The 18487-nt window shown below is 40.4% G+C and overlaps 1 protein-coding gene across 1 annotated transcript in view; it reads left to right on the plus strand.

The window, feature by feature from the left end:
- SRGAP1 (SLIT-ROBO Rho GTPase activating protein 1) overlaps window positions 1-18487 on the plus strand; it is a gene marked incomplete at its 5' end in the record, with an annotated part of 73058 nt that overhangs the window by 16526 nt on the left and 38045 nt on the right. Inside the window, 6 exons of the mRNA XM_009634296.2 lie at window positions 5923-6105; window positions 6496-6624; window positions 13947-14168; window positions 14966-15067; window positions 16743-16940; window positions 17061-17145. Coding sequence (XP_009632591.2) covers window positions 5923-6105; window positions 6496-6624; window positions 13947-14168; window positions 14966-15067; window positions 16743-16940; window positions 17061-17145 — 919 coding nt within the window. The remainder of the gene's footprint in view (window positions 1-5922; window positions 6106-6495; window positions 6625-13946; window positions 14169-14965; window positions 15068-16742; window positions 16941-17060; window positions 17146-18487) is intronic.

Raw genomic sequence — 18487 nt, forward strand, 5'->3', positions numbered from 1 at the left:
CTCCCTTGACCTGCTGGCCACGCTTCTCTTGATGCAGCCCAGGGTATGGTTGGCCTTCTGGGCTGCCAGTGCACATTGCCGGCTCATGTCCAGCTTTTCATCCATAGCTAAGCTTCAATCTGTATCTTTGCAAGTTCAGTGGCGAGTACTTTTAGTTGTGCATGGCTTCTCCCTGGCTGTGCCAGCCAGTAAATATTTTCAGATCTGCAGCATCCCAGCTGCTACATTCCTCTCTTTCTCCTCTCCATAGTACACTTTCAGCCAATGTATACTAGTAATTAGTCCCATGTCTTACGTAAGGATAGATGCTGTTGAAATAAAAGCAAGGCGTATAGGGAAAAAAAGATTAGAGCAAGGGATGGGGAAAGAGGAGCCCAGGTAGTTGTGTGGGGTCACAGAACAGGGGTTATTTCCTGACAATTACAGGAAAAAAAGGTTGGTGTTTTCTGTGAACTGAGAGATTTAGAAACCTTCTTAGATGTTGATTTTAAAAGGCAACACATTATTGATTTTACAATAGATCATCTTTGCAACAGAGAGCGCTCCCCAGTCAAACTGTTCTTTCATTTCTCTGGAAAGCTAAAATATCTTGTATTATCAGATCAAATTCTGGAATATGACGGTAATGTCTGAGTGATTAGGAATGGTAGGAAACAGAAGGTAGGCAGAGTCTTTTCTTGCAACGGAGGGAGGTCTCCACTGCATTTATTTAGGGGTGAGGGCATATTCGTAAATGACCTCTAAAGGAGTCCTGGAGGGATCAATGAGGTGACAAGTTTACTAAAAATACAGAGCTGTTCTGGTAATAAGGATGAGGGCAAATGGTGGAGAAAAGTGATGCACATCATAAAAATACATCTTCATTTTTCCCACTTGGCTTTCCAAATTACTCCTATTGGCATCACACTTTTCACAAGCAATAAAAATGTAAGGCTTTCAGAAAAATGAAAAAGTAGGGACAGTCCAAAGCAAACAATTTAATATTAAATAAGGCAGGGCTGCTGTGCTGCTTGCATTTTCCATTGCTTTATCTTACTCTTTAAAATTCTTGGCTGTTTAATTTCTCAAGGTAGTTGCTGCCAGATTTTCTTTTTTTCTTTGCTGTAAAAACACAGAATCTGGATTCTCTATAGAAATGTTAAGTCCAATTTACTGTAGCATGCCAGAGATCTGAGAAGGTGAAATCAGTTATTCTATATTGGTAGCAATATATCAGTGACAATTCCTGGAACCACATTAGAGGTTGGTTTGGAAGTGTACAGGGTGCTGGAAACAGCTAATACTGAGCCTACTTAACTGCTAGAGGCCACTGATGTAATAAAATTGGCATAAGATTTTACTTGTTTCTTGGGGAAAGTGCTGGCTAACCTGATTTTGCTGAATCCCTTGCAACTCCACCTTCTGATAAGAACTCGCAACTTAGCAGAGACAATTCTGAAACATTTCAAACACGGTAATTGCAACAGGGATGACCTACTGTTCTATTAAATGCCTATTTCCTGAGAAACACTATGAAAAAAGCTCTTAATTATGCAGTTTTATTACAGAAATAAAGCACATGGTAACACATGGTAATTCCAATATATTTTAACTGTGTAACATTCTGTACATCGCGTTAAGAAGCTTTCTAGAAGAGAAGTATGCGCATAGAAAAGGAAAGCCAGAGCCTTGCTACAGGGAAAACGTTCCTCTCTTGTAGCCCACAGAAGTACAGCACTAATTACTGTCTTGTTGATGGATTTGCCCAGATAACAATTGTGGGTTTAAATAAAATAATTATCTAAGGGTTTACTCTAATGTGCCCTTCCCTGTGATAAGTGCTATCTTCTGCCCTAAGCCTACTTGCTGAGCTCTTAGGAATGATGCTGAAAACTTGGCACACAAAACCGAGACGTTTATATCACTAAGTGAACAGTCTGTCACCTACAAGTGGGAGAGTACATAGTTTGGGTAGCATAATCTTTTTCATCTGCTTGTAGTCTGACTTACTTAGCTGACAGAAATCTGTATTTTACATCACTGGAGCTCCAGAACAAACCTACTAAATTAATAGGAGATAAACTCACTCTTTAATTTCAGAAAGGGACTCGTAGGCATTTAACAATGCTTGTTCACTACAGCGGGGAAGTGCAGCATGTGTCATCATGACAGTTCAGCATCTGCAAAATTACGACCTTGCTCTCTCTTCTCAGTGCATACTTGATGGCTGATCAATAAGCACTTTGGGGACTAATTAAAGTCAGTTCAGGGACGGATACTCTCACAAGATAGTCTATCGTTCAACAGTTTGGTGGACATTTGAGAAGCGGTATTGCTTTTTTCATCAGATTATTTGTTGATTATTTGAATAACATGTCTGTGGATCTGTGACATGTTCACAGATTGGAGATCTGTGGATCTCAGAACTCTTTGTACAGTAAGTCTATTTGCAAGAAGTAGGCAAGCCTGTTACTGTCTTTTACAGTATCTAACAGTCTTTTAAAAACTCTGGGGAGAAAAGATGGTATAATGTTAAGGGAGAGAGTCATATATGCAACTTAGCGTGCAAATTCTAAACTCATTTGTTGAGGAAGTGTGCAAACTGAAATACTTGGAAGCTAACTCCCTAGCTTGTTCCCATTTATTTCCATATGTGTCTATCTAATGCTTTCTCAAGTTAAGTTTAGCTGCTGCAATATTAGCTCTTAAAAAACATTGACAAATCATGGAAAAGGCTGGAGCTGTCAGCTTTCCCCAGAGGCCTGCAAAATAATGATGTCATTAGTGCATGAGATAGGCAGTGCTATCACATAACAAACGGGACAGGAGTCAAATGCATAGGCTGATCACTGCTCTGTACACAGTCTGTATTGATTTCTAAACCAGTGTGGCTCGGGCAGGGCTGTTGTCCAGCCCTGAGTATACTGCCAAAGGGGAGGCTTCTTTTTCAGTTTTAGTTATCTTAGGAATCATTTTTACCGAGAATTTGTGCTGAGTTTGTGGGGAGAACATGGATTTCAAGTAGACATTTTGGTTCCCCATAGACATTACGAGTTCCATGTCGTTCGCGCACAAAACTTGGCTTTCAGTCGGTGTAGAGTGAGCTGCTGTGGACTGGGTAGCATCTGCTGTAATCAGGCAGTGAGGGGAAGAAGTACTCTTCAGTGATGTGAGGTTAGCGGAGTCAGTGTGGAGGCATCTGAGCCTCTTGATGAGAGCTGGTAGTGCTGCACTTGTTCTCCTTCACTCAACAAGGAGGCAAACTGAAATGTCACGGCCGCTGCAGAAGGACGTTTATGCCTAATCCACTGGGCTACACAGCACTCAGAAAAAATGCTTCAAAAACTTCAGTGCTCGCTGCTTTTGTCAAGCAGAACAAATCCTTGCTTCACCACTTAAGTGAGATGCTTTGAGATGTGCTGTTAGGACACGGAGATATTATTATTATTGTTCCTTCTTTGCAGGCAGAAAAACCGAGAGAGTACAAAATAAAAGAACTTTCCTAGGTGGTAAGACACGTGAGTTAGCCTTGTCCCACCAACTAAAAGTCTCTGGAGCTGACACACAACAAAAGATGAAAAATAAAAGCAAACACCTGTAGACTTCTGTAAAGAAGCACTCAAAAAATTGAGTAAAAAGGCCAAAAGAGAAGGGCACAACCTTGTTTTCCATTTCCTTTTCACATCATTTTAATAGAGCCGTTTCACCTTCTGTGCTTCTCAGGTTTGTTTTATAAATCATTTCTTTAAGAAGTGCATTTCTTCTCTTTTCAGTAATGCTTTCCATGTGGCTATATGAGTTAGGATCTCTGGGTACAGATTATCATCAGCTTTAGAAACGCGTGTGGTAACATTGCAGGATATAGGGAGCTGAATGTGCCATTTGGTTAAGCTGGGAACTGTGCAGATCCCAGCTCTGCAGGCTTGCCTTCTCTTCCCAGCTCAGCTTGTTTTCATCTTCGGGTTTTTGCCTTGTCCATGTAGTCGCTGAGCTGCCGGGGCCGCGGCTGTTCCTGGCAGCTGTAGGCAGGGCTCGGGCAGGCACCTCTGCACTCCAGTCGGGCCTGGGAGTGTGACTGTGCTATAAAATAACAGCAGCAGCAATAACGCTAAGCCCTGCTCTGGGCAGTTTGGGGTTTTTTTCAGCAGAGAGCTGTAAACTTACATTTTTAAAAATAAAAAACAAGGCCGCTCTTTTTGATGGGCATCTCCGACTGTTTTACCTTACTACAGGACGTTAGTGAAGAGTTGTCTGTTTCATTTTTAATACCAATATTATTTCAGTTGTATCAACAGAATGGCATCGATATTAAATAGCGGCATACACAGTTATGGTGTATAACATATGCATAAAATGCGTGGTTATACGAAATTGCAGCTCTTCTAAAAGCTTCTTTCTTTCTGTTGCACAAGACTTCAAATAGGCGTCTGTTCAGCCAGGAGCTGACATGGCCTGCGGCTGGTTTGTGTCGATCCACACTAAGCCATGAACTTGCGCTATCTGTCTTTAGTGTCCCCAGCGTTGCCACTCTGTGGGTGCTCCTTAGGCTGGCCTAACTACTCAGTTACAAAAAGTATTCCTTTCCCTAGGGAGTATTTCAAGGCAGCTCCCCAGACTAGTCTGTCTCCTCCATGGGTCACACAAAACTCTGCTGAGGGGGACCAGCCCATTTGATTCCTCCCTGGCCGTGTCCTTCGGAGGAGATGTGAATGGCTTGCATGGCCTCAGCCCAAAGATAACATCTGCTGGAGAGAGCGCTCAGGCACCCTGTGAAGAAGAGAGGAGGCCGCTGGCTGCCCCAGGATGCCTTCGTGCTTTTTTTCTTGCTTGAAACAACAACAACAAAAACCAAACAAACAAAATAAAAAAAGACTGGGGAAGGCAGCAAGAGGCTTTCTGTGCTGGAGGTGGGCAGAGACAGCCCTCCCCAGCAGAGGCCCGTGGTTTGTGGTTGCTTTCTGCCCACTACGCAGCAGTCAAGCTGAGGCTTTTCTTGCTGGAAGAAGAAAGGGAGGACTGGGCTGAACCAGTCCCTCTCCCTCTTTGCTGCCTGTGCAAACACGTATTTGCAGGCTGGCATCCTCAGCTCTCTTGGCTGCAGAGCCAGCGTGTATGTAGGGGGAAGATAATGCTATTAGCTGGGGGGCTACGGGGAAAGCATCTTCACAACTTCTTTATCAGGCGGCTCCTTCTCCAGCTTTCATCTGGTTTTAGGTTGCACCCAATCTGCTGGCTGCACAGTTGGGAGCCGCCGCTCCTTTCCAGGCTGCGGACAGCCGTCCAGCTGGCTGGGGATGTGCTCCCAGGCAGAAGCTTCCCCTTGCCTCCGCTTCCTTCCCCTTTCCTCAGTACTGAAGGGGTCCTTCTGCTTTCAAACATTCGATGTCCGCACCCGAGCTGTTCACTTAGCGCTGAAGAAGTTGGATAGGTAGGGCACTGACATAAATGTAATTTTATTGCTCATTATTTCATGTTTTCATTCAAAGACAGGAATCCTGAAGTTTAGCGAGAAGGATTTTGCTCTTTCCTATCAGAGCAATGAAAAAGAAAATCCCCCCAAAATTTTCTACACAACTTCCGACTGAAATATTTGATAGCTTGCTGCCCCATTGCCCGTCAGAAAGTTTCAGTGATGCAGGGCCCTTCTGAGCAGAAATGAGGCAGGATGAGAGACTGTCTCACAGACTTACATTGCAACTAGTTCTCCATCACCTTTCTCTTTATTTGTAGTGCTTGGTAAAGCACTCTGAACATTTAGAATTTTAGATATATAAAAAAAAAAGTAAAAATGCAACCAGAAATCCTCAGTTTCTGTTGGCAAAGAAACTTATCCAAGCTCCATGTTTATAAGAGAAAGTTTTACTCCAAGACCCTGTGATTTTTCTGTAGATACCTTTGTCTTTTCATTTTGTCCTAACTCACCTTTGACTCTGTCTTCTGCAGGTCATGAAAACATACCACATGTATCATGCAGAGAGCATCAGTGCAGAAAGCAAACTGAAGGAGGCAGAGAAACAAGAAGAAAAACAGATTGGGAGGTCAGGAGACCCTGTTTTTCATATTCGACTAGAAGAAAGGCACCAGAGACGGAGCTCTGTGAAAAAGATTGAAAAAATGAAGGAAAAAGTAAATAGACCTTTTATTTAGCTTCATTTGAAGTAAATTCAGTGCATTTCTGACATTCTTTAGCATTACATTAGACAGAGAAGTCCAGCTGGGAAATAAAATTAAACAAGGTACACATAATAGACTAGCAGTGGGTTATAGATAACTTGACTTAATTGCAGTTCAGAGAGGGGATACTTCATTCCCGGTATAATTCTTACTCTATATGGTTTATCACATTTGAAAAAAATACTAAGTTATCAATTTGTATTACATTTGTTATATGCATAAACAGTCTGGCAACTAAGATTCGTTCTTGTTAATAGGAATGTGTGCTTGAATTGTTACCATTTTTGCTACATACCAAAAATGAAGTAATTCAAATACATTAATATACAATCTTTTTCCTAGCGTCAAGCAAAATATTCCGAAAACAAGCTGAAATCTATTAAGGCCCGTAATGAATACCTGCTCACCCTTGAGGCAACCAATGCTTCTGTTTTCAAGTATTATATTCATGACCTTTCGGATTTAATTGACGTAAGTATTGGCACATTGGTTTTTATTTTTATTTAGTTCAGAAATAATACTTTCCTTTTTTTTTTCATTTTCAAAGGGAATACATTAGTCATATAGGTTGCCTACAGTACACTTAGAATTTATAATATTGCATGGTATAAGCAGCAGATTTTCCCATCAGCTGTATATTTCACAAAATAAAGTGCCAATAAGATGCTGAACCATTTCTTTAAAGTTAGAACATTATGTTTTCTCCCCATATGGCAAGAGAAAATATGACAGGAATAACAAAAAAGGTAGACATTTACATTTTGTACTATAAAAGGATTTCTGGGGTACAAATATTTTTTACAAGATAAGCTTAAGTGGGCATCTAATAATGGTATTTTAACTCAAAAGAAGGCATTTTCTCCATGTCTTCAAAATCATTTAGTTTCATTCATTTAGTCATGGAATCAAATATGCACTGCTTTTTATTCTTATTTCATGTAGTTTGAAAAACCAACACAATCAATCCTGTACTCTGTGCTGTCAACAGAATTGTTACTCATTTTCATTAAGTTATTCCTGTGAGAATGTCCTAGGAGAATGAGGTTATACACTGATGTTGACTTGTGCTAGCATTTAGTCTCCAGCACCTCTGTTATTGACATATTTTGATGATACGGAGGGAGGATCCCGCACTCTAGCCTGTCCCACTCTCTTCATAAACTGGCCACATGTTTGATAGAGAAAATTTGGAGGCAGCAAGCACAAGCTCAAGAATATTCATTATATTCATTTGCTAGCAATGTAGTGTTAAGTGAGCCAGTGGGTACCTCTGTGGCCCATATGAAATGCTGGATTTTTGAATATGCTTTCTAGTGCATTTGCTGTTTACAATAGTAAATAACATTCACATGTAGTCACTTCTGGTGGGCTGTTCATCACACAGATAAGCCAGCTAAGCTCTGGTTTGTAATACGGTATAAATTCATGCAGCATTTGACAAGAGGTTTCTCATTTCTACTGTGTGGAGAAGCAAAGCTTGGTGGAGAAGGGGAAGAATGCCTTCGTGAGATGAATGGACTAGAATAACTGTATATTTGTGTTTTATTGTATGTTTTCTAAATATGGAGAGTCAGTTTTCTTTGACATTTCTGTTTTCCTGTAAGCTGTAAAATATTGCCCGATTTGTTATAACTTTTTCCTTTTCCCTTTCAACTCTTTTCTCTCCAAATAGTTTTGCTCCTTTTTTTCTTGCTTCTTCCTTATAAGAGATAGCAATGTGTCTTCTTTGTGGTTTTAGTATTTCTTGCTGCCTCTATCTCAACATCTCTTTCTTTCCTCTTTCCTACTCACTGTTGCATGTCAGTTCTCTCTTCTGATTTCTTCTGGTTTATTCTGCTGTATCTTGTCCCTGTCTAATCTAGACCCATGTACCTGCACATCCTGCTCCACTTACCTGGCTTGCCCAGGCAATGAAAATATTTATCAGGATCCCGATAGATAGATGATCAGGGCAGAAAGCTAAGGACAAGCAGCGTGCCTGCTAGGGTACCACCCAAGTGAGAAGTTGTCCCTATCCAGTGGATGATTTTCCTGATATTGCTTAAAGGATGATGGATTTTTAGCTTCTAGTAAGGGCATGTCTGATAAATGTGAACTTTACGAGTTCTCCCTGGCTGCCGGAAGGAAGGAAAGGTCCCTTTCCCTCTGTTCCCAGCACCCCCACCCCTTCAGAGGTTGGAAAGATGCTGATTTTGTCTTCTCTCCTGCCTTCTCTTTCGGAGCTCACATTTCCCAGTGAATGTCTCTAGGCATGTTTCTACTTGGTCAAAACTTTCTCAAGTTGGAAAATGCACCTGATTTTTACCCATTCCATCAATGTCCACAGAGGTTGCCATAGCAGTGAAAGCTGAGGGGAGGAACCACAGGCCTGGAGCTTCACAAACAATTGCAAGGAAAAGCCAAGTGAAGCTCTCTCTGCACATATATACAGAGACAACACTCTTTGAAGTTAGTTTGAGAAGATGTTTACACAACCACGAAGACTAGAGCTTTCTAACTGCTAGTTTTTAATAGAAATACACATTCTACAGTATTTAGTAATGCAGGAAAACGTTGCCTACTTTGCATGGCTTTTTCCAAGCCATGGACCGACGTAGACAATAACATTCTTTTGGCAAAATGGCTTTAGAAATTACTCTTCCCTAAGGAATTTAAATGGAAAGTCTAGCTGCCCTTTGCATCACTATTTTGTAAGAGTAGGCTGTAAACATGTGCAACCAGAATTTGTTTCAGAGCCAATTTAATCCAACTGTGAGCTTGTTTAAATGAAGTGCCTTTCAGACATTTGTATTTAATCAGAATATGCTGTGAAAGCACTGGTATCAAGACAGAATGTTTACTACTTGACAAAGGAAACGTTTTTTGTAAATGCAAGAGTCTTGGCAAGATTTGGCGGTTATATCATTGGAATGTGAGACATGCTTCCCACTGGCCATATGTTGCAACCATCCACGCTATCTCATTCGGTAAATCTATTAATGTAATGGTACGATTCAGAGTTTTCAGAGCAGTGGTGGTGATCTCATTCTTTGCCCTCTCTACTTTGTCCCCATCTGCCTGCCTGCCTTTCCGTGCTTGGCTGAGCTCTCGCTTTGCCTGTACAGAAGGGGATTACTTCTCCTCTATGTCTGAATTCCAGTTAACATGGAAGGGATTTAGATTTCCCCAAGCTGTTGGTGTTGCCCATAAATGAAACTGAATGTTTTCCTACATTACTGAAAAATGTCTCATAAAAATGGGATAAATATATGAAGGAATGCAGTGACCTGATCAATATATTTTTTTGTCACAAGATTGGGGAGGGTTATGGGATTATTTTTTTTTTCCAAAAAATTTCATAATTTTTTCGTTTGGATTCCACTGCAACTTGATTTGTGAGGCTCCTAGGGAAAATCCTAAATTGCAGTTCCTCAGCTGAACTCGGTCTGAACTGTTCAACTCCTTCATTTCATTAACAAAGCTCAGAGCTTCTGACTTAAAATAATGGTGTGTTGTTCATGTTAAGCTCCTGTGTTAAAAGCAAGATAAAAATACTGCTGGAGTCTTAGCAGGATGTTTAGTGAGATGCATTTAGTGAGCTGAGGGTTGGGACCAGCATCTGCAAAGAAGTAGAGGGATAAATAGGATTTGATATGCACAGTATATTTCTGTCCTCTGGATATTGTGCTAGAGGAATTTGATTTTTCTATTGAATGTTTCTTCTCTGCTGACTATATAGTAGGATCTAGTTCAAGTGGAGGACATGATTAGTTTTTTTCTTTATTTGTATTATATAAAAAGTAGCCAAGATTGCTTTTTAGCCGAATTAAATAAGGGTTATCTAGTATGTAGAAATTATTTTTTTTAAGATTGTGGGTTTTGGAGGAACAACAGAGCACACACCCTTGCTAATCTTTTAGTACCAACATCTGTCCATATGGCACATACTATCGCTCATTTACTTGAAGATTTCCATGTAATTGAGTTTATTAGATTTATCTGGGTATAAGAGGAAGGTAGGGATCTTTTTTCAGACTTACAAAGCACTCATGATCTGAAGGTAAGTGCTTAGGAAATAGTGATCAAAACAATTTGACTGTAGCTCTGCTGCTAGAATAAATAAAATATTCATGTGTTGGTCTTTCTTAGAGTGGAGTTTCTGAATCTCTAATTGCAGTCAGCATGCTTTGGATGGTTAGGAAGTTAGGGAACATTTAGCTATTATGAACTTCATTTATTCTGTAAGGGTTCTTTGTTAATCATTCATAGGACCAAGTTTAAAACCAGGCTAGAGTGTGTGCAGCTCACAATCTTTATTATATAAGCTCTCATAAATATGATATGTGCAGCCAGATCCCTTTGATTTGAATGTTGATGTCTGTGTAACAGGATGATTAGAAAGTGACTGATTCAGAGGTTAAAGCATTTTTTTATGAATTTCTCTCTCCATTGGCATTAGAATTTTATTATTATTCCTGAAATGAAATGAAGAGCAGCTTGCTTGGCTGGTTGAAGCTCTGTGCTAAGCACTGCAGTTTGTTTTGTTCGAGCCTAAATATACCCTGGGGAGCAATAAAGACAGTAAATGCTCTTGAGACTGCTTCTGGTTTAATTCCAAATAAGAATAAAATGCAAATTACAAAATTAATTTTTCACACATATCCCAAATGCATCACTCATCTCCCTCCACTTTGCCCAACCAAAAGTCTTTATGAATCCAGAAATGCAATAAAACTCATAGTCTATGACTTCATTCTCTCATTTCTCATCTTCATGTCTTGCTGCACCGACTGACATCTCATCTCTCTAGCCCATAGATTGATAGCAGATCTCGTTAGCCATCCAGGCTGTAGCCTTGGTGTGCTGATTAGTGAACCGCAAGGATTCATATGTATTTTGGCTAACAGTGTGGTTGCTCGCTTGAACTTTCCAAATCCTTCTACGAATCTACAGATTTTTCATGCATGTGTGTGTGTATCTGCATACATATGTACTTTTTTGCAACACCAGAAAGGTTGGTCATTTTTTTTTCCAAGTGTGGTCAGGCAGGATGTGGTGGGGCAGCAGCAGTTTAGTGGCAGAACCTTAAGTTTTTAGTCTTAATAATGAACAAATACCCAAAGTGCCATCTCCATTACAGACAACTCTCATCCTAAACCATCACTAGTACTAGCAGATTAAAACAGTACTCTTCTTTCTGAGTAGCCGTGAGTTGATATTCTGACAGAGCCATTCCCCAGTTAAAATTATCTTCGTCTCCAAATTTTGGAGAAAGTGAACTATGGTCTGGCAGAAGTAAGAGTTGTGATGTCCAAGTGTTTATTTTTGCTTTTAAAAAATAACTTTACTCATGCAAATTCTATTTTTACTTAAATCATTGAAGCAAAATTCCAAATTCAGGCATTTTAAATTCCATTCAAAGAGCCAGTGGTGATAAGGCATTAGTTCAGGTTCTGGATTTAATTCTTGTTTGCTCTGCCTGCACTGGCATTGCAAGAAAGTGCCTTAGTCTGGCAGGATATTCTGCTTCACTCGAAGAATCCTCCTCCTTGGCTGAGAGGCTGTATTAGTTCCCCTGTTCAGCTGTCATCACCTGCAAAAGGTGACTGTGGTGGTAGTTACTGAGTAGATGAAGGGTTAAACACTGAACTTCTTGGTTCGGTCACAGCATAAAGGCTGCAATCTTATATTCCAGCTTGCAAAAAAGCTTCATCAGAAACCCACACAAGCTCTAATGGTAAATCAATAAGCTTTCTATTAATACTCAGATTAATCCTCTAGAGCCAAAATTCAGGCTCTAGATGCCTGTAGTTTTATAATACATGGATAGTTGGCCATGCTAAACCTGGCATTGCCCTCTTGTTTCTCATTTCCTCTCGGTTTAATCTTCTGTGAGGTCTCTCTGAAACTAATGCACATGAAATAAAACAGCTGTCCTGATCCACTTTCTTATCAGCACTTTTAGTCTGTCTTTTTCATCCAAGACAGTGAATTAAATATGAGATCTGATTTGACACAGAACAGGAGAAAAACACCAAGAGACTATTCCTTTTAGAAACAATATTTTTTAGGCTGGAGGCCTTTGAAATATGGATGTGCCTTAGTATAAAAGTTGAGTGGCTGTTTTAGTAAGTGTAACACAAATTTCCATTCTATAAATTCAAGAGAGACATTAACCTATGTGTCTTTGATTGAACATGACATCTTTTTACCGTTTTCTTCAAATGGTTCAGCAACTGGTTTTTGGAGAGCCACCATCCCATCTGCAGTAACTACCTGGAGTACTCGCCAGGGCTGAAAGCTCAGTCTTTCTGGAAGTTTAGTTACGAATAAAACAGCCCTCTGTTGTCAGATTTCAGAGAGCAGTTTGATCGGTAGACATTGGTGCACCTAAGGCATGGTGTGAGGGGTTTCTTTCTCTTCTACTCATAGGTTTAGGTATGGTAAACAGGTTGAAAAATCTTTCCTGTGCGGTGTGTGCATCCCTGTGTCTGTCTGTCTGTCTCCCTCTCTCTCTTCTTCTCTCCTTTTTCAAATAAGTATGAGGAAAGGGAAGGGAACATGATCCCGTAAGTCCCTAAGGCTTTGTAATAGCTGTGAGGGAGGTATGCATATAAACATAGTCTACAGTGGACTGAATTCAAATTGGTTCTTTACCCAACTGCATCACTTAATTTGCAAGTCCTGTAGGGAAGGATGGTTTTAAACTGTGGGTGGGCACCCAGGGCGGGTGGCTGGGGGCTGAGGGATGCCCTAAAGCAACGTGCTCCCTGACTGCCCCAGCCAGGCATTGGCCTCTAACTGGGACAAATCTCTCCTGTTCCAGTAAAAAGCATGGCTTTGTACGCGACTGTTAGCAGACCGATGTGCCACTATGGGGGTGACAGAGAGGTTTGCGATACATCTGCCGTTACCTGGGAGCTCACTGAGCTGGAGCTGGGGATATTGTTTACTGTGTGATGTGGGGAAAAAATGAAGGAAACAATCACTTGGTACGCTACTGCTGTGACATTTTAAAAATACATTCAGCTGTTCCTCTAAAATATTAACCGATCATGAATAATGCAAGCCGAGGATGTTTAAAATTCAAGAACAAACACAACTTTATGTTCTACCAATTAGGTTTCAATTACATTTCAGTGTTATTCTCACCCCTAGAAAAAAAGATATAAATTATGACTTTCTGCATTTAGTAACATGATGTACATCGCTGGTCCTGTCTGAGCATGGGAAATAAGGTATTTACAGTAAACACATTTTACCATCAGGGGAAAGGATGTTAAACCATTCTCATTACATCCAAAAGCATCTTAGGTGGGTCACTAATGCAAGAGACATTTGTGGGTTCTTTTGTTTGGGCACAGACATGGTGAGCAGGAATTGCTTCATTTTCAGTTTGGTGCCAGCATTGACTTAGATGGTGGAGTTATAGCAGGATGGCTTTAAATAGATGGTCTGAAGCTTACATATGACAATAATACTGAAAAGCCCACTTGCGTGTGGAGTCCCAGACCTTCCCTATGTAAATACAGTAACTGCACATCTGTATCTGATAAGCAAATGCAGACATATTACCAAACTTGTACACTTGATCTCTTTTCTAAAACTGTCCTTTAATCTTTGCAATAGAATGAGGATACTAAATACTTACTGTCTTGATGCCAGTATTGTATTTTCATTTACAAGATATTTTGTAAAGTACTTTGAAGACAGAAGAACTTCAGGACAGAAAATTTTAGTGATAATTTGTGGCTTGGCGTATTGGAATGATGTTCCTCCTTTTTAATTTTCTTTTACCTTGATTGTGTTTTTAGTGTTGTGATCTTGGATACCACGCTAGTCTGAACAGAGCCCTAAGAACATACCTTTCTGCAGAGTATAACCTTGAAACTTCCAGGCATGAGGGCTTAGACATCATTGAAAATGCGGTTGACAGCTTGGAGCCACGAAGTGACAAGCAGAGATTCATGGAAATGTACCCCACTGCTTTTTGTCCACCAATGAAATTTGAATTCCAGTCTCATATGGGTGATGAGGTCTGTATAGTGACAAGTATCCCCATGGTGACTGTTTCTGCGTCTGTATACCGAGATAGACAATTTGTCCCCTTTTACAAAGTGTTTGGTAAAAGCTGTTATTGCTACCCAAAAGTAAGAGGAACAGCAATAATATTTTGCAAAACTGGCAGCACTGTTCTGAGCTTCTCCAGAGTCTGCAAGTAAAAACTGTTGTGTGTTATTATATTCTGTATTACTCATAATGACATTGCTGCAGATTTGCTGGCCAACCTGTGCTCAGCCCAGCACCGGTGTAAGTAGTGGCTTTATGTCTTTGCTACCAGCCTAACCCCTACAGAGCTTGTGGGTGCTATTTGAGAGCAGCTGCAGAGCTGCTCCAAATTATGTATGCTGAAATGCAGCCTTTTCACCTTCTTTCTCCCCCATTTTATCATCTGAAGATTTCAAGCATACCGGGTACCCCAGCTGTGCCCTGTTCTGCTACGCGAAAGGCCAGTAGCAAAGCAGAATGCAGAATCACCCATGTACATCTTTATTTGAAGGTAACTCCAGGGTTTGCTTTTCTGTGTGGTAGAGAAGCAGTGCAAAGCAGCCACACAACAAGGCTGCGCTCTATAGTCATAAGATCTGGTACGTAGTTCGACACCTTTTAATGCATAAATACTTTCAATTTAGACGGACCCATTTCATTGTCTGTTTTATTAAGTTTTACTGGCTTTGGTAGGAATTCACCTAGTTTTAAGGAGAGCGACCGAAGACTATTGACTGTTTTTTTCCTTCTTTGCATCTTACACCTCTTTTTGATTCTTTGTTAGGTTTGTCAGGTCACTGCCCAACAACCTGTGCAAGCAGAGCTTATGCTTAGGTATCAGCAACTACAGTCGCGACTGGCCACGCTCAAAATCGAAAATGAGGAGGTAAGATCTGCTTGAGCTATGCATTGAACACCAGGAAGGTGCAGTGTTTTCTACCCTGTCCAAAGCATGTAAATGACCCTGAAATGGCTTAAATCTGTATGAGCTGTTTTAATTTTAAAAAACCAAACACTGGCAAGTATGCTAAAGTAGATCCTTGTCTGCTTTATAGACATTTGGAAACTTCATCCTTTACCCGTCCACACGTTCACATTACTGAGTTCTGTGTTTTTCAAATGCTTCAGTGAAAACTTGTTGGAGCACTTTGAAAGTTTTGTGGCAGAAAGCCACAGAACACAGTTATTGTCTTCTGTGACCACCCTCTGTCCAGTCTCCAAATTGCTGCTTCTGAAGTACAAAGGAATTTGGGCTGTCTTTTGTGGTAGCCGAGTCAAAATATGTTGTGCTCTCAGCTACAGCTATTTATAAACATGAGTACTGAATGCCTGTGATGAGAATAGCTCACCTAGTAAAATAAAATGCATGTTTTTTTGTAAAGTACAGTAAAGCTATGCTGGTTTCTTTCCCCTGCTCTGGCAGCAGAGAGAGGCCTCCCAGTGGGTATAAATTGCACATTTATCCAATTTAAGGCAGTGTTAAAGGCCCTCAGTTTAAATGAGAATCTGTTCCTAAATTAAAACATACAGATAATTTAATTTCTTGCTGTAGTTTTTTGATAAGTTTTCAGGATTTCTGTTTCCTTCATTCTATGCTATGTGCTGAATGCTTAGAACAAAGCATCAATGTTCGTGAGACATGCACAATAGGCTTTTAAAAATCCCACTTGACTTCAGAAAGTATCTCAAGGTAGCAAAGACAAAAGGAAGGAGAAAGATTATTTCTTTCAGTAAAGTGAAGTGCAAGGGCATAGGGGGAGAAACCATGTTGGCAGTCACAAAGACAGTATTTGCCTACACTGGAGATGGGTGTAGAAGTGTGCATGATTCAGTTAGTTGACTCTCCCAGAGACTTTTCTGAAGCAGAACTGGGAGATAAATCACATCCTTGTGAATCCCACCAGTTACTTTATTGCATTGCGGAAACACTGCATCCCCTGTCCCACAGCCTCCATGCCCTGGTTTCCACTACGAGCGTCTGTGCTCTCCACAGCCCATAGCAAGTGCTGTGAGGCTGGTGTAAACGGTTCTCTCTCCAACCCCCTCCTCCAGCTGTGTATTCCACTTCTGCAGTCTAGACATCACTGTGCTCTGCACCATAGCATTCCACAGAATGGTCTCACAGATTTTTGTCTTGGAAGAACATGTTGTTCTGGCAGCCAGATCCTTGGATGTACACATTCAATCCAACGCGTTGACCACAAGTGGGAGAGTTGACCCTTCAGAGCAGTGGATCACCTCAGTTGCCTGGTGTCCCAGATTAGGGACCATAATCAAATCATATCACATTTTGATTCTAATTTCAGGAAACAAATGCTTGAGAGTGCTATACAGTCAACGCAAGAGTATATCCGTATTTGTGGGTTGCACCATGGTAAAGGAGAGAACTAGACAGGAAACCTCCTCGTGTCATTCTTCTGTTATATAGCTATCTGTTACAGTACATCTATGTTTTTTATGTTCACACACCAGTTTGTTTGGGGGAGTAGTGAGCTTCCCTTCTAAGCTGTTCTGGTAGGTATTTATCTTCTCATATGGTAAATTGTGCTTTTTAACACCAGGTTAAGAAAACAACAGAGGCTACCCTGCAGACAATACAAGATATGGTCACCATTGAAGACTATGATGTGTCAGAATGTTTCCAGCACAGTCGCTCAACGGAGTCTGTGAAGTCAACAGTCTCTGAGACATACCTGAGTAAGCCTAGCATTGCAAAAAGAAGAGCTAACCAGCAGGAAACAGAGCAATTCTATTTCATGGTATGTTGGTTGCTTCTGCATTCGTGTGATACAGACCAAACACCTGAAGTGTAACATCATGCAGAAGTTCCTGAAATTTATGTGCCATACATAATAATAGATTGATCTGCATCTCTACAGAAATTCAGAGAATATCTGGAAGGTAGCAATCTCATCACAAAACTTCAAGCAAAACATGACTTACTGCAGAGGACACTCGGAGAAGGTAAATATCACACAATAAACTGAAAAGTGATTCCAGACTATACAGTGAACCCACTGAAATGCCAAAGGTATGCAGGAAAAAAATTATAAAACTTAAAGCTTAATTGTCCAGTAAGCATAGATTTGATTTTTACCAGTCACAGTTTTGGTAAGAGTACGCACTATAAATTGATTTTATTTCTTCAATGGATATTTATTTCCACTACACAGACATTTAGACAAGTGACTATATTTGGAAATGGAACTGTTGAATGAAAAATCCCGTGTCTGAAAGGAGAGCTGACACAGTCAGTGCAGGGTTATTTAAGAGCTGTGACAAATGTCCTGTTTCTACTTCCTAACAACTTCTGTTGACTTGAGGGTTGGGGGAGATTGATATTTTTTTAAGCATGCAAAATTATCCATGATGCATCTCTTACAATGGACTCACTAGTGCAACATTTCTGACGGAAATGGACATGAATGTCCTTCTTGCAGCCTAAAAACTCAATGGAGCATTTATGAAAGGTAAATGGTGAAATCCTGACCTCACTGATGTCAGCAGTGACGCTCTTATAGATGTAATTTAATGTTCGTTTTCTACAACGTATTTGCATATTGTGAAATGGAATCAATGAAAATGAATAGCTCCATACCTGTTGATTACCATTATTGCATGTAAGATTATTGCATTACAAATTACGATAGCAGAGAATTATCCTTGGTCCTGAATACTCTCCACAATTTTTATAAATACATCTTAAAATATAAACCGAGTCAGCAGATGTCGATGATTAAACAAAGTAAAGCTGAATTGGGGCAGTAATGAATCAGGCACTTTGTACAGCTCCAGCCCACCTCTTACCAGCCCTCCCAGCTGGCACTTCCTCATGGACCAAAGGGAAAAGGAGAATCACACTGCAAGCCTTGAGGACCAGCCACACAGAGTATTACCGACTTGAGAGGAAGTGAGTTACGCCACAAAGAGTCAAAATCCTCTCCTGAAAGTTAAAGACTATAACTCAAAGTTCAGACTCAAGAAAGGAAATTTGTTCTCTGAAGAGGATCTCTAAAGGATGTGTCAGTTTATTTTTTTTACTGCTAAATATCTGCTGTTAATCAGATCTCTTCTTGCTTTTAATACAAAAGCCCGGATCCACAAACCCAGTTGTGGAGGTGCCTAAAGAGCTTTTAACAGTTCAGTGGCTATGACCCAAACAAAGCCCATGTCCAGGGAGTGACTCAGTTGGGGGTAGGAAATAAACAGTATTTTCTTGCAAGGCTGGACTGTAGAAGATGGTAGCTGTTTTTAGACAACTAACTACATTATATTCTTTCTCATGGAAGTTTTCATGTGATAGAAT

This window comes from Egretta garzetta, unplaced genomic scaffold, assembly GCF_000687185.1.
Source record: "Egretta garzetta isolate BGI_Z169 unplaced genomic scaffold, ASM68718v1 scaffold792, whole genome shotgun sequence".
NCBI classification, from domain to species: Eukaryota; Metazoa; Chordata; class Aves; order Pelecaniformes; family Ardeidae; genus Egretta; species Egretta garzetta.